The sequence below is a fragment of the Schistocerca piceifrons genome, chromosome 8 (assembly GCF_021461385.2).
Source record: "Schistocerca piceifrons isolate TAMUIC-IGC-003096 chromosome 8, iqSchPice1.1, whole genome shotgun sequence".
In the NCBI taxonomy this organism is placed as follows: Eukaryota; Metazoa; Arthropoda; class Insecta; order Orthoptera; family Acrididae; genus Schistocerca; species Schistocerca piceifrons.
Window position 1 is genome coordinate 155,933,450 of NC_060145.1, and position 16,378 is coordinate 155,949,827.

Below are 16,378 nucleotides of genomic sequence, written 5' to 3' on the forward strand. Positions count from 1 at the left end.
GCTAATTTCTAGTACAGACTCTGTGACAGCAGAATTCTCAAATCATGGTTTTCTGATGCTGGATTAAATCCTTATTGTAACCTGTGGTCTCCATTCACAAGTTCCAAATATTGTCTCCGCTTCCTTTTTTTATAACCTGACATCACCCTACATGAGCGCTACCTTAGAAATTAATCTGTAGCTTCCAAAACTACAGATACCCGAGCTGATGCTTCGTGAAGACTTGTGACAACAGAATGCTCAGATCCTCATTTTTCTCATTCTGAATTAATTCCTTGCTGTAGCCTTCGGTCTCCACGTATTTTGGGAACTGATCAGGAGATCACAGCAGACCCAGATGGGCGGCAATACTTACGTTTACATACAAACTCGGAAATTCCTACCCATTTTAAATAGCAGCCCTCCCATATTCCTTTCACCATATTCTAAAACGTTTCCTCAAACTCATTATTAACTGTGCCGTCGTTTTGTTATGTAGAGACCGCGTCGAATCTTCCCCGACTCAGTCATGCAATAGAATGAAATGCCTAGCCTGCAATGACTATGTTAGCTAAATTGTAACAGTCCCCTCTCTTTTCCCTATTGCAATGCTAATCACCTTCTGAAAAGATACCACTACATATAATCCCCTAATCACCTCATGAAGGATGCCACAACTTACAATCCCTGACTTCTGAGCGGGGTAGCCGCATGGTGTAGGCACCTTGTCACGGTCCGGGCGGCTGCCCCCGTCGGAGGATCGAGTTCTCCCTCGGACATTTGTGTGTTTGTTGTCCTTAGCGTAAGTTAGTTTAAGTTAGATTAAGTAGTGTCTAAGTTTAGGGACCGATGGCCTCATCAGCTTGGTCCCAGATGACCTTACCACAAATTTCCAAATTTCCTGACTTCTGCAAAACCACCTACAACTTTAATTGTAAGACCTTCAGAATATTCACCTTTTAGGAACCCATATATTCCAACAAACCACAGTGGGGGCGTATTCCACATTTCGCCTGAATTCCTCCGCAGTGTACTTAAAAACGACTTTACAAGCTGCGACATGATCGCGAATGAAACAGTGACCCGAACATAGAATAAATTTTTTTGTCATCAGACTACCGGTTTCCGTGTATAATAACCATCTTCAGATCTGTTTTATAAAAACATGTCCTAATGTACTGCAGGCATAGTGGCATCGTCAAATGTTAAACACAAAATCAGCACCAGCATCGTCAGACATTTATAAATAACAGCATATGCAAGAATCATCTTGTCAGCAGAACTACAACTTCCATTACAGAACACCAGAACAACTTCCATTACACTTTCTACAGCTTCGACGTCTTTGCTTGGACCGAATCGGAAACCCACTCTGCAGAATCGGCAATCCCACTGGAGATTCTTTATCACAAGCTCTACTACCAAAACCTTTGCAGTGTGGTCTAGAGAGTTCTCTACCCCAACCTTCACACTCTCCTCATCTTCTCACTTACATGTCATTTCTGGTCTCCTTACCCAGTTCTCCATCCAACAATATATCCAGAGCTGGATGTCAAGCTCCAGCAGACGAACAACAATGGAATGACAGGGGATCCAACATATTCTGCAGCATAAGCATCTCAAATCCATAGCCAGTTTCATTCTTTTCAATATTTTTCTTCAGGCTTTTCCACATTGTGTAGGAACGTCCTACGCCCGCAGGTCATATTTTCCGTCGTATAAAACGAATAAATTCGATGTACTGTACTCACCAGGCTGTTAGCACTGCGTTCATTCTTGCCGTTGAAACATCAGTCTGACGTGGCATGCGACCGATGCTTGTGGAATTTTAGACGAATTTTTACACTGAAGTGTAATTGCCATACGATTAATATTATACATTGAAAATGAAGCTATGATTCTTCTAATTCCGTTACGATATCAGACCTTTATGACAATAACTCCTTTTTCGTTACACAAACGTATGTTTTTATTTTCAACTTTGTTGTGTTTACAATCCATGTCACCAAACAGAAGCAGGCTTTGCTGCTGCCGACCCTCCTCAGACGGGGGCCAGAAAATAATAAACCAAAATTCTGAGTGTATAGCTCAAAATACTTACTTGAAAGTGCTTACAACAGAATGTACTCTCATGAATCTCATTTCCGCATTTATCAACGTGTAGCTGTACCAGTCAGAGAAGAGCAAACATGGCAGCAATATCTGTTAGTCTCTAATTTGATTTTGGATCCAGAGACGCAAGAAGCCTACGCTGGTGTACACCGCCTGCGGGTACTCGCAGTTCTCGTCCCACCAGGACGCGATGCCGACCTGCACGCTTCCGAACACTAGCGGACTCCCGGAGTCACCGTTGCAGGGGCTCTTGTTGATGGCACCTGCACACATCATACTCTCGGTGACTGGATTGTAATCGGCAAATATGTCCTTGCAGATCGATGTTTTGCCAACGGAGAGGTCCACTTTCTGCAACTATTCAGGTCGGTTGCCGTCGCCGTCCAAGCCCCAGCCGACGACAGTAACAGGGAGGCCTGCAGGGGCCTCGTATCCGATTTTAGAAGGCAGGTTGACGATCTGGACGTTCGATCCCACCGGGAACGGTTCAGAAAGCTGTGAACAACATGATACGTTACTCACAAGGATTAGGAACTATCTACAATTCACTGACTGAAATGGGAAGTGCTACACTATGAACTCAATGACAAATACTTCGAAAGTAATATTTCTGTATTACATGCATGTGGGATATGTTATTAAAATTCCATTCTTACACGAACTTATTTTCAGTACTTTTAGAGAAGGAAAATGCCTTTCCTACTTATGAACAATGGTGTGGTTACATAATGGCTAAAGAGTATGTGCAACTGAAACTTTTCAATTGGAAATGGCACCAAAGCATGTCCAGAGACCATGAACGTGAAGCTTATTGACATGCTTCGGAATTTGAGAAAAGTTGAATCATTGGCATGAGTAGCATAGGAGCGTTCTGCCGAGAGACTGCACACAAAATTGACTTTAATAGAATGGCTGCTAACATAATGATGATGACGAGATGGAGGTAACAAGGAAACGCCCTGTCCTTCTAGAAGAACTACACTACAATACCTTAGTATTGTTGGGCTGACAATGAACTCGGAAAGATCGATTTTGGTTCCGCAGCAGCTGTAAAATACACTCATGCTCGTAAATTAAGGATAATTGCAGAATGTGGTGCCACACTACGTGGCACTACACAATACTGGTGCAAATAGCATAGGCACACAGGGAACACACACGACACAGATGTCTAAGTCCATGGTATTGGTGATAAGTTGAGAAAACCGTCCCGAAACACATGTGCTACAAAACGCCACTGTTCCCTGCGCATGTACCCCGACATCAATTGTGATATGATCACCGTGTACACGTACATAGGCCGCACAACAGGTTGGCATACTCCGGATCAGGTGGTCGAGCAGCTGTTGGGGAATAGCCTCCCATTCTTGCACCAGGGTCTGTAGGAGCTCCTGAAGTGTCCTAGGGCTTTGAAGACGTGCAGCGATACGTCGACCAAGAGCATCCCAGACGTGCTCGATGGGGTTTAGTTCTGGAGAACAGGCAGGACACTCCGTTCACCTGATATCTTATGTTTCAAGGTACTCCTCCACGATGGCAGCTCAGTGAGGCCGTGCGTTACTATCCATCAGGAGGAAGATGGGACCCACTGCACCCCTGAAAAGGCGGAAATACTGATGCAAAATGACGTCCCAATACACCTGACCTGTTACGGTTCCTCTCCCAAAGACATGCAGGGGTGTACGTGCACCCCACACCATCAAACCACGACCTCCATACAGCTCCCTGTCAAGGACATTAAGGGGCTGGTATCTGGTTCCTCGTTCATACCAGATGAAAACCCGGCGAGAATCACTGTTCAGACTGTACCTGGACTCGTCCGTGAACATAACCTGGGACCACTGTTGGAATGACCATGTACTGTGTTCTTGGCACCAGGCTTTACGGGCTCTCCTGTGACCAGGGGTCACTGGAATGCACCTTGCAGGTCTCCGGGTGAATAAACCAAGTCTGTTCAGTCATCTGTAGACTGCGTGTCTGGAGACAATTGTTCCAGTGGCTGCGGTAAGGTCCCAAGCAAGGCTACCTGTAGTACTCCGTGGCCGTCTGCGGGCACTGATGGTGCGTTATCGGTTTTCTTGTGGTGTTGTACACTGTGAACGTCCCGTACTGTAGCGCCTGGACACGTTTCCAGTCTGCTGGAATCGTTGCCATAATCTTGAGATCACATTTTGTGGCACACGGAGGGCCCGTGATACGACCTGCTGTGTTTGTCAAACCTCCAGTCGCACTAATATTCTACCCCTCATAACGTCATCAGTATGTGTTCTTTGAGCCATTTTCAACACATGGTCACCAGTAGCACGTCTGAAAATGTCTGCACAATTATTCGCTGCACCGTTCTCTCTGCACTAACACAATGCGAATGTGGAATGTTGCTAGCGCCACCATACGACGACCACAGGTCAAATGCACCGCATGGTCATACCCCGAGATGATTTGATCTCACAAATCACTCACCAGAGCGTTGTTGCATCGTGTCTCAGCATTATCTTTAATTTATGAGCATGATTGTATATCAGAGCAAACGGAAATTTGTAATACATTATTAGTATATCTGAAACGTCCTTGTTACTTATCAAGAAGAATTGCATAAATTAGCACTTTGTTGAAAATGATCTGCAAGACCGAAATTGTTTATAAAAACAGTATTTCCACATTTGTAATAGTTATATATCAAAAGTACCTGAGCATACAAACACAAAACATACATGCAGACATTTATTCATAAATGATTTTCTATGGTTCATTATAAAAAGATTATGTCAAATACTGTACTGCTCTTGTGCCGTGATGTGCGGCACATTTGTTTTTCTCGTCACTGGCCAAACATATTCTACTTGATTTGTAGCGGAACACGCGAGAGGTCACAAGCAGAACCAGCAGTTGTAGTGAGCACTTAAACTTGCTGGCGTGAGGCAGAGGCGTTTAGAATCGCCAGAAAAAACGAAAACAGTTAGCAAGTTGGACCTCTAGAGTGACTGGCTGGAGATAAACTGGGAGTGTCGTGGAGCAGCTAGGCAGATGGGCCGAGGGATGTCCCAGGCTGGATGTGGTTGCTGCCAGTTGGGGCATCATTCCAGCTGGAGCAGCATCCAGGGGATCCAGTGTAATGGGGAGTCGGGAACTGCTTGCTAAGGACTGCTTTCTGCTACGCCAGTTGGAAGACAGTTTATTGTAATGGCTAGTGCTGTCTCATCAAGTAAACGGTCGTGCCAGTGCTGGCCAACCTAAGTACCCAAAGTTTCACGTTGCTGAAGCACAACAAGGTGGTTAGGCCTGGAATTGTAGAATAGTGCTCAGTTTGATTATGTTCTAGGCAGAATATTGCCTGTTAGTGCTGTTGCTTTCTTTGCTCTTCTTACTACATGGTGTACATATGATTAATGTGTCTCTTTATCTTTGGTGTCTGTCTACTGTTGGTTGAAGGTGTTTGCCCTGGTTGAGAGTATTGTATGATTGGATATCCTTTTGTTCTTCCGTTGGCAAGAGTGTTTTTATTTCCGTATGTCAGTTCGTGCCCCCTTTACTGTAAAATTCTGATCTCAGTGGGTTTTAATAATCATATTAAGTACTGTGTATTTGCCCGCCTGGCTAGCCACGTGGTCTAACGCGCTGCTTCCGGAGCGGGAAGGCGTGCTGGTCCTCGGCACGAAGGATTAGTGTCGAGGTCCTGTGTGCCGGCCAGCCTGCGGATGGTTGGTTCAATGGTTCAAATGGCTCTGAGCACTATGGGACTCAACTGCTGAGGTCATTAGTCCCCTAGAACTTAGAACTAGTTAAACCTAACTAACCTAAGGACGTCACAAACATCCATGCCCGAGGCAGGATTCGAACCTGCGACCGTAGCGGTCTTGCGGTTCCAGACTGCAGCGCCTTTAACCGCACGGCCACTTCGGCCGGCCCTGCGGATGGTTTTTAAGTCGATTTTCCATCTGATTCGGTGAATGCGGGCTGGTTCCCCTTATTTCGCCTCAGTTACACTGTGCCGGCGATTGCTGCGCAAACATTATCTCCACATACGCGTACACCATCATTACTCTACCACGCAAACATCTGGGGCTACACTCATCTCGTATGAGAGCTCCCGGAAGCAGGGCCTGGGGGGAGGGGGGGGGGGTCGACTGGGGGCCGAACTGCACAGTGAACATGGGTTCGAGATGGGGCGGCGGTGGTGGGTGGACTGCTGTGGCCTATTGTGAGCTTGTGAGCCACTGAGGGCTACGGTGGGACGAAGCCTCTCCGTCGTTTCTAGGTCCCTGATTCACCATACGCGGTATATTTGGTTAATGCTTTATTATTTTGTATACTTATCCATGCCCTTCTGTAATACTGATAATTCCAGTGGAGCCAGAGTTTTATACAGTACTAACTTAGTACCCACCGTTGCCCTAGTATGTATTTATTCCAGTCCTGTTAGTCCACTTTCCCCTTCCCCCTCTCTTTGTGCAGGGCGAAATTCGCTAGATATACAGGTAAAATTTGTGTACAAGTACGTATGAAAAGTGTTAAATACGAGATTTTGAGAAAAGTAAGGAAAGTGGTTTTGCAACACTGTTAGCTTTATTTTGGGGACCTGTGTGTTCATCCCTTCCTGACGCTCAGTCCGCATTTCAGTTCCTTACATCCATCACGCGAGTTTCTGTTGTGTGTTACAAAATGGAACAGCGGAATTTAGAGCAATGTTATGCCACCAAGCTTCGTGTTAAAATTGCGGTATCCACGCTGTGACCTTTGAAAAGTTGTAATAGGCCTATGGGGAGCGTTCCTTATCAATAGCACACCTTTTAGCCTGCACAGATCATTTTTGGAAGGCCGAGTACACGGTGAAGATGAACCTCGTTCAGGGAGACCATCAGTTTCACAAGCCGACGTTAACATCGAATGTGTGCATCCTCTTATGAGACCAGAACGACGTTTAACAATAATGGTGGGTGACCTGTTAAACGTAAACTCTTTAACGCTACATCAAATTTTGACCGACATTTTGCACATGCGAGAGATTTGTGGGAAAATACTGCAGAAAAACCTAACAACTGAGCAGATGGACAATCGAAGAAATGTGTGAGTTGATCTTCTTGAGAGGACTGTCAGTGACCACGAATGATTCAGGCGTGTAATCATAAGTGATTAATCGTGGATTTCTGCCTATGATCATGAGATAAAGCAGCAAAGTGTGGAGTGGCATACTGAGACGTATCTTCGATTGAAAAATGCTCGAATGAGCAAATAAAGGATCAAAACAAAGCTGATATGGATTTTTGAATGTAGGGGTATCGTCCAAAAGCAATTTGCTCCTCCAGGATAAACTGTCAACCAAGTGTTTTACACAGTTGTCCATGAAAGCCTTGGATAAAGGGTGAATTAAGTGAAATTTGGACATTGCAGGCAAGTGCATTGTGCATCCGGTTCTAGGCGCTTCAGTCTGGAACCGCGTGACCGCTACGGTCGCAGGTTCGAATCCTGCCTTGGGCATGGATGTGTGTGATGTCCTTAGGTTAGTTAGGTTTAAGTAGTTCTAAGTTCTAGGGGACTGATGACCACAGATGTTAAGTCCCATACTGCTCAGAGCCATTTGAATCATTTTTTTGATTCTGCATCATGACAACTCCCCATCTCACACGACCACTTCCATCACGAAACTTAAGATCTCAAAATGCTTTGCTTTTTTTTCTACACCCCCCCCCTCTCTACTTTCCTGATCTGAGGCGTTGAGGAAGGAAGAAAGATTGAGTTTAACGTTCCGTCGGCATTGAGGTCAATTGAAATTGTGCAGGATGGGAAAGGAAATCGGGCGTGCCCTTTCATAGGAGCCATCCCAGAATTGTACTGGAGCGATTTAGGGAAATCACGGAAAACCAAAATCTGGATGGCTGGACGCACGTCTAAATCGTTGCCCCCCCCCCCCCCCCCCACTCCCCCCATGTGAGTCCATTGTGCTAACCACTGAACCACTGCGCCATCTCGCTCAATCTGTGCGCTTGCAACTATTTTCTTTCCCTGAAATTAAAAAAATGTGTTAATAGGACGTCATTTTAGTGCTCTGGAGTTCATTCAAAGGTGTGCTATTGACAAGGAACGCTGCCCATAGGCCTATTACAACTTTTCAAAGGTCACACGAGTGGATACCGCAATTTTAACACGAAGATTGGTGGCATAACGTTTGTTAAAGGTCCTTTCAGTTGAAGCCTTTCACTGCTGCTACCAAGAGCGAAAAAAAGAACCCCACCAGTGTATACGTGTGAACAGTAATGTTGTCTGAAATAAATAAAAAATTTGATAGATAAAATATCAGTCTCATCACTTTTCTCGCACACCTCATATGTATGAAATATATTTGACGTGTGCATATGCGAATAAAGCCACTTGCAAAAAGCTCATCCTAAATCCATGGAACTATTTCAGTGAAATTTGGTAGATTTATAAGTTAAAATCTGGGAATAAAGGGATAAGAACCACCAGTCTCTTAATGAGATGAGTCTGATGATATGGAGAGAGATAAGGGTGGATGAAGAGACTGAGACAGTGAGAGAGAAGGAAGTGATAGGTACAGACAGGAGGAGGAGGTGTAGGATGGACAGAGATAGGGAAGAGGGAAATAGACAGAGAAAATGGAGAGGAGATGGACAGAGAAAAGAAGAAGTAGGAGATGGACAGAGAGAGGGGAGGAAGAGACAGGCAGACAGGTGGGAGTAGGAGATTTACAGATGGAGGGGGAGGAGGAAATAGAAAGGGAGGAGAAGGAGGCGGACAGAGAGAGAGGGTAGAGGAGGAGATGGACAGAGAAAGGAGAAGGAGGAGAGGAATAGGGAGAGAAGGAAGAAGAGGAGATGTACAGGGAGTGGGTTAGTAAAGAAGATGGACAGAGAAACTGGGTGGAGTTGTGACAGCTACCAGTGGAGGCAGTTGCAAAGTAATTGATGTTGCTATTCTCTCAAAACATTTCAGATGTAAGGGCAATACCAAGGACGAACATAGTAAAAGTTGTGAAGCAATTTTCACGGCACGAATGGAGCGATGGAAGTAGAGGGAGTCAAAGCAATTTTTTCCAGACACACTAACTATCTAGGAGATGATGATTTTAATGGATATAAAGCCGTAGAGGAACTCAAACCATATGGAAATGAAATTCACATTAAAAAACAGGAGTGCATTTGACACGTGCAGAAGCGCATGGGGGCTAGCTTGCGCAAACTAAAGCAGATATTAGGATCCCAGAAGCTTAGTGATCGTAAGACCTTTGGAGGAAGAGGAAGGTTCAAATGGATCTGAACACTACGGGACTTAACATCAGAGGTCATCAGTCCCCTAGAACTTAGAACTACTTAAACCTAACTAACCTAAGAACATCACACACATCCATGCCCGAGGCAGGATTCGAGGAAGAGGAAGATTGACAGATGAAGCAACTGATAGACTGCAGAGGTATTATGGGTGTGCAATTAGGTAAAATATTAGAAGAAGTGAGAATATGAGGAGAGGAGTATGGGCATTATTTTATCATACTGCATCAACAAATGAGCACCCACAACATGCACTGTGCCCTACAGGTGATGACTCATGGTGTATGTACCAATCAGGAAAGGAATATGCCCATAAAAACAGTTTGCCAAAAACTGTAATTGATGTAATTAAGCCCATATTCAGAGATTTATCACAGCCAAGTTTATTGGAAAAGTGTTTACATGGGAAAACATAAAATTCAAATGAAAGTGTAAATAATTTAATTTGGATTAGGATTCCCAAAAGACTGTTTGTACAAATAAAAACATTGCATTTCGGAGAATATGATGCAGTGATAACATACAATGAAGGAAACATTATCAAATGTGATGTGCTGAAACGTTTAGGTTTCCAATCAGGACACAACACCATTTCCACAATGAGCCTAATTGATGAGGAAAGACTAAGAGGTGCAGGAAGAAGAGACAAAAGCCTACAACATGCAGCAAAAGGGAAGAAAGACCTGTGAAAAGGAAACTAACAGTGGAAAAAGAAGAGGATGCTGATAATCCATCATATTGGACAGGAATGAATAAAAACACTTTGGAAGCCATTTCCCGTAACTTTAAAATTTTCATCTTTGAAGAACATTTTCTCAAAAACTGCTAACAGTGTGTCAATGAAATTTATACACAATGTTGTTTACTTCTTTTCCTTCATTTTTATAACAAATCGTAAAAAAAATTGTATAATTCAAGAGTTATAGAAGAAAAAGTGCAAAATTTTAGAGAAAAAGGAAGCATCTGTTTAAAAAAATTGCAAAACAAAAACCAAAAAATATTTCTTAACATATCTTTACAACCTTGTAGAGAAATATTCACTGAACATGTAGTCCAAATTTCAGAGCAATATGTTTAATGGTTTTAGAAAAAAATTTCCTTCTATTTGCTAAAATTAACATGGAGGAGATGGATCATTCGGGCTCCCCTTAATCGACAGTGTCAAGCCGCATCATTTTCGATAAAAGGACTAGTGCACTAGATTTGATGCTCCATGTATAGACGAAACGTCAGTTTAACTGCACGACAACGATGTCGTTGTCGAGAGTGATGCTGTCGTAATTCTCGTGGTAAATGACTGTCGATATTCCGGAGACGTCACCGCCACTCTCGCCTACTGTCGATCCGGCCCGCAGCGACGTCTTGTTGACGTCGTCATAGAAGCAGTGGTCGGCAGACATCGCCCACGTCGTGCTGATTATGGAGCCGCCGCACGCATGTCTGACCAGGAACTCTGTGGCGAGTACCCAGGGGTAATCTGTTATGACGGCAGGTTCGCCGTTCACGATGCGGCCGTGGCCGCTTCTACTCCAGGCTACCATGGCTCTGGGGGCCGCGGAGCATGCTGCCATCAGGCATGCCACGATGAAAAGTCCTCGCAACATAGTGTCCATCGACAGTGTCCTACTCGTGAAAAGGCTTCCTTTTATACTGCCGATACGCTGCCCACACAAGCACGGCCTTGAGCGTAAAATAATCGCTCTGACGCAAACGATTATTCCAGTTACGTTTATAGCTACTATCAGTACATCGTTTAATGTCGAAGCTAATCACTTTCTTATCTCGATAACTGAGCTCATTTCCGTATATCATAGCTGTTCAATACTAAATTATAACGACTTTTACTTAGTGACACCATTCGTAAGGACTTTCTAAACTACTCATCCGATAAGTACTATTTTACACTACTGGCCATTAAAATTGCTACAATAAGAAGAAATGCAGATGATAAACGGGTATTCATTGGACAAATATATTATACTAGAACTGACATGTGATTACATTTTCACGCAATTTGGGTGCATAGATCCTGAGAAATCAGTACCCAGAACAACCACCTCTGACCGTAATAACGGCCTTGCTACGCCTGGGCATTGAGTCAAACACAGCTTGGATGGCGTGTACAGGTACAACTGCCCATGCAGCTTCAACGCGATACCACAGTTCATCAAGAGTAGTGACTGCCGTATTGTGACGAGCCAGTTGCTCGGCCACCATGGACCAGACGTTTTGAATTGGTGAGAGATCTGGAGAATGTGCTGGACAGGGCAGCAGTCGAACATTTTCTGTGTCCAGAAAGGCCCGTACAGGACCTGCAACATGAGGTCGTGCATTATCCTGCTAAAAATGTAGCGTTTTGCGGGGATCAAAAAAACAAATTTGTGTGAAACCTTATGGGACTTAACTGGTAAGGTCATCAGTCCCTACGCTTACGCACTATTTAACCTAAATTATCCTAGGGACAAACACACACACCCATGCCCGAGGGAGGACTCGAACCTCCACCGGGATCAGCCGCACAGTTCATGACTGCAGCGCTTCAGACCGCTCGGCTAATCCCGCGCGGCTTCGCAGGGATCGAAAGAAAGGGTAGAGCGACGGTTCGTAACACATCTGAAACGTAATGTCCACTGTTCAAAGAGCTGTCAATGCGATCAAGAGGTGACCGAGACGTGTAACCAATGGCACCCCATAACATCACGGCGGCTCATACGCCAGTACGGCGATGACGAATACACGCTTCCAATGTGCGTTCACCGCGATATCGCCACACGGGTGCGACCAACATGGTGCTGTAAACAGAACCTGGATTCATCCGAAAAAATGACGTTTTACCATTCGTGCACCCAGGTTCGTCGTTGAGTACACCATCGCAGTCGCTCCTGTCTGTGATGCAGCGTCAAGGGTAACCACAGCCATGGTCTCCGAGCTGATAGTCCATGGTGCTGCAAACATCGTCGAACTGTTCGTGCAGATGGTTGTTGTCTTACAAACGTCCCCATGTGTTGGCTCAGGGTTCGCGACGTGGCGGATAAGATGCCTGTCATCTCAACTGCTAGTGATACGAGGCCGTTGGGCTCCAGCACGGCGTTCCGTATTACCCTCCTGAACCCACCGATTCCATATTCTGCTAACAGTCATTGAATCTCCACCAACGCGAGCAGTAATGTCGCGATACGATAAACCGCAATCGCTATAGGCTATAATCCGACCTTTATCAAAGTTGGAAACGTGATGGTACGCATTTGTGCTCCTTACACGAGACATCACAACAACGTTTCACCAGGCAACGCCGGTCAACTGCTGTTTGTGTATGAGAAATCGGTTAGTAACTTTCATCATGTCAACACTTTGTAGGTGTCATCACCGGTGCCAACCTTGTGTGAATACTCTGAAAAGCTAATCATTTGCATATCACAGCATTTTCTTCCTGTCGCTTAAATTTCGCGTCTGTAGCACGTCATCTTCGTGGTGTATCAATTTTAATCGCCAGTAGTGTTACCTGAACCGAAGTAACTCGACGGTTGATACTTTTCTGAGTTGGTAAATATAATTACTATGCTAAAAAGTGAAAGGAATAGTCTGCACATTAATTATTGGTAAAGGCCAGACGGCACAGTGCAGAAGGACGCGCGGCAAACCATTTCGTTTCGGCCCTTAGCAGGTAACAGAAATCAAAGGCGTGCCGAGGGATCACATAACAGCCGAATGACATCGTGTAAGCGTGGTGAAACACTGCAAGATCTGTATCGCGCTACCTGCTAGAGTACCCTAGAACTGTTCAAAATCATCGTATTTTTTTTTTTTTTTTTTTTTTTGTTATTTCATCCCCTCCGCCCCATATGAGCAAGAGGGTGGACTGTGAGCGGATACAATTTGCCGCTCTTCAGCCACATGAGAGAAAAATTTAAAAAAAGGACATATCGTGTGACAAAAATAAACGTTTTGCGTCACTAAGGGACAGAGCGTCAGTTGCTAAGTTAAAATATGAAAGGTTGATTCGGTTATTTACTAAGATACAGACACAGACGAATGGAAAATGGTGCCGGACACGAAGACATAAAAACGGATAGACAGTTGCATGAAGTAAAACGGAAAGGCCGACGTGTAACTTGTTAAAAGAGATGCAGAAATGAGTCAAGAGATGAGTGAATATAGACTGCCATGGAGAAGGGTGTTATCATCATATGGGAAAACACAAAATAACACAAATACACGATGAAACCGAACTCTGTTTCATATTACATAGTATCTTTGTTGCAGAAAGTAATTCGCTTTTCCTTCTGCCTGGGATGCGCAACATTAATGGATTCATGTCCCTCTGAGAACTTTGAAATAGAATCCACTAACACATTGTGCTGTCCTTCCAATTTAGTAAGAATGAAAGTGCCTTATGTCTTCGCAACAGGTAAAAGCGAAACCTTTCAAAACCCCACAGAATAGCGACTCCTTGTCATTATGCGACTGTATATTTCTTTCCCAGTTAATAAATGTACAACTCGCTAATTCAACGCTTTGATGTTCTATGTCTCCCTTAACTTCAATCAACTGATACAATTCGGCGCCAAGAGCATAACCACTGGAATCACTATCAAGATAGAAAATTTCACTCAAATCAGGATGATGAAGTATCAGTGCCTCCCACAGTTGTTCTTTAATCAATTCAAATGCTTCTTGATGTTCCTTATTCCATTTACACATGGTATCATTATTTAAAAGTTCATAAATACAGTTGGAGACAGACAACATCCAAGAAGAAAACGATAATAGATATTGTTGTGAGTGACAGTTCGCAATTTTTCACAAACACAGTTTTTATTGATGTGAGTTCACAAGGTTGATGTCTGAACAACACTTCTAATTTTCCACAAAGGTTTGTTGTAACACATACACACTAGTAAAAGTTCAATTCTGAGACGAAGACGTAATTCTCAGTGGGCGAACTACACGAGGTCGGCATCCGTAGTGAACTGAACTTCGGCGCTGGTTCTAGCCCCTAAATAGCTGTCTCCAGCCAGTCAGGTTTTGGCGTAGTGTTATTTCCTGCAGGCCGTGCCTCGAGCTCCCCCTGCTGGAAGTAGTGCTCGGAATGTCTGTTTCTATTACCTTGTACGTAAATAGCCGGTGTTTACCATGGTGCTTTTGGTATGCGTTGGACATAGACAACCTCGTCCTCTGTGGTGTAATATGGGTTGCCGGCCCTCAGGGGCTACCTTGGCTCCAGCATAACAGAAACAGCAGAAACCGAGAAAACATTTCAGTTACTTACGGCATTTTGGCGCTGAAAAATTTCCCGCTGCCTCCATTTTCATTGGACTGGGTTCAGTTCCACGCGAAGTAATTGTATATTCACGGAATTTAATCTACGACTTGGTGAATTCCGATTTATCCAGGTTGACTGCAATTCAAGCTATTGTACAGGTTTCTATCACATGACCAACAATTTCTAAGTGTTTTACACATGCGGTAGTACTAAACAGAATATCGTTTTTGTAGAGTGCTACATGTTCGAAAAAAATCTTCTCCTAACACGTCGTCTAATGCTCTTCTAACGGCCGCTGATGACACAAACAGATTGCAAGGCATTATGTTAAGTTGGTAACATCTTCTGGTATGCGAAATACTGTGTATTTCCTGCTACCTTCATAAGACAATAGTTGCAAGTAATTACTTATAAGGTCATGACTTCTTAAGAATCTAAATTACAAATTCTCTGTTTGGTCACATTGTGGAAAAATCACGCAGTTCATCTCAGGAGCGTCGAGAACTAAGTGTAATGTGCCATACATCTGTATTTTCTTGACTCGTTTCTTTTACTATCCGCAACATTAAATCATTGCCAACAACATTTGTACTCACTTCCTGACTGACCGCCAGTTCTGAACTGTGAATTGCCGAACCTAAACTAACACACCACTATCTCCTGTTACATTAAGTGTAGTGTTCTCAGGTCCAGAATCTTGATCTACATTAACTGAATCGTCAAATTGTCCTTCTTCATTAATAGTATCACCACCGTTTCGCTCTGGGTCCGCCATTGTAGCAACATTCACAATAGTTGCGGTTCGTTGTAATTGACGCCTATGCGTAATTTAAAAGTTCTTTCGAGAAATTAAGGTTAATTAACACTGTTCACAGTTTATTTCCTAATCACTCATAAACAGTGTTGATTTCAGTCTGATACGAAATGCCGCCGTCGCGAATAGCTGATGCACTCATCATGTTCCTGTGTTGTGTTCTCCGACGTATATGAAGATTGTGATGAATTAATAGTCTGACATACACATCGTCATGTATAATTTTCTAATGCTAATCTGAAACGATAATTCTTCACATACAATGTGGACAGTGTTATATCTATGACGATTTGTCGTTATTTCTGCCTGCAGTGATGCTTAGCTTTCTTGAGCAATAATCTTAATTACAAAGAATCAGATTCTCTGTCTATACAAATCAGTAAATCCACGAAGGTAAAACGCGGTTTATTCGAAATAAATTCACTTTAAATCAAACTGACGTCTAACATTATACTTTAGTTCGTGATACTTTGAGCCGTCAACAAGAACCGCTTAGGTACACTATGGATAGTTCACAGCTGCCCTTACTCCCAACAAAGGTAACTTTCAACCCCTCATTGTTCGTTGCGCACCCCATTGTGCACTGTTGAATTCAGTGGTGTTATGTGCAGACATTTAAGGGTACTGTTCCCTTACATGCGCTATGCAGCTTTATTTCGGATTCAGTAGTTCTGGAATCCAAAGACAAACCTACACTCAAGAGACTAGTTGTGGACTCTATACTGTTTTATTCTCAGCATTCGGTCTTCCTATCAAAGCTTCAAATAGTTCTTTGTTAGCCGAGCATTTCAGACATGTCAGTTGTGGTTTTGTACTTCGTGCCAACGAACTTTTTGCTTGAAGTAATCAGACAATACTCAGGAAAAGAAAAATTCTGATTCAATGACATAAACCACAGGCAGCATTCTCTCACTTCCAGAGTATCTG

The 16,378-nt window shown here is 43.7% G+C and overlaps 1 protein-coding gene across 1 annotated transcript; it reads right to left on the reverse strand.

The window, feature by feature from the left end:
• Positions 1 to 2,184: 2,184 nt before the first annotated feature.
• Positions 2,185 to 10,915, reverse strand: LOC124712152 (trypsin-like). Its single transcript, XM_047242448.1, has 3 exons — positions 10,712 to 10,915; positions 2,466 to 2,586; positions 2,185 to 2,354 (listed from the first exon to the last, which is right to left on the reverse strand). The coding sequence occupies exons 1-3, from the start codon at positions 10,913 to 10,915 to the stop codon at positions 2,185 to 2,187; spliced, it is 495 nt and encodes a 164-aa protein (XP_047098404.1).
• Between the last annotated feature and the right edge of the window lie 5,463 nt (positions 10,916 to 16,378).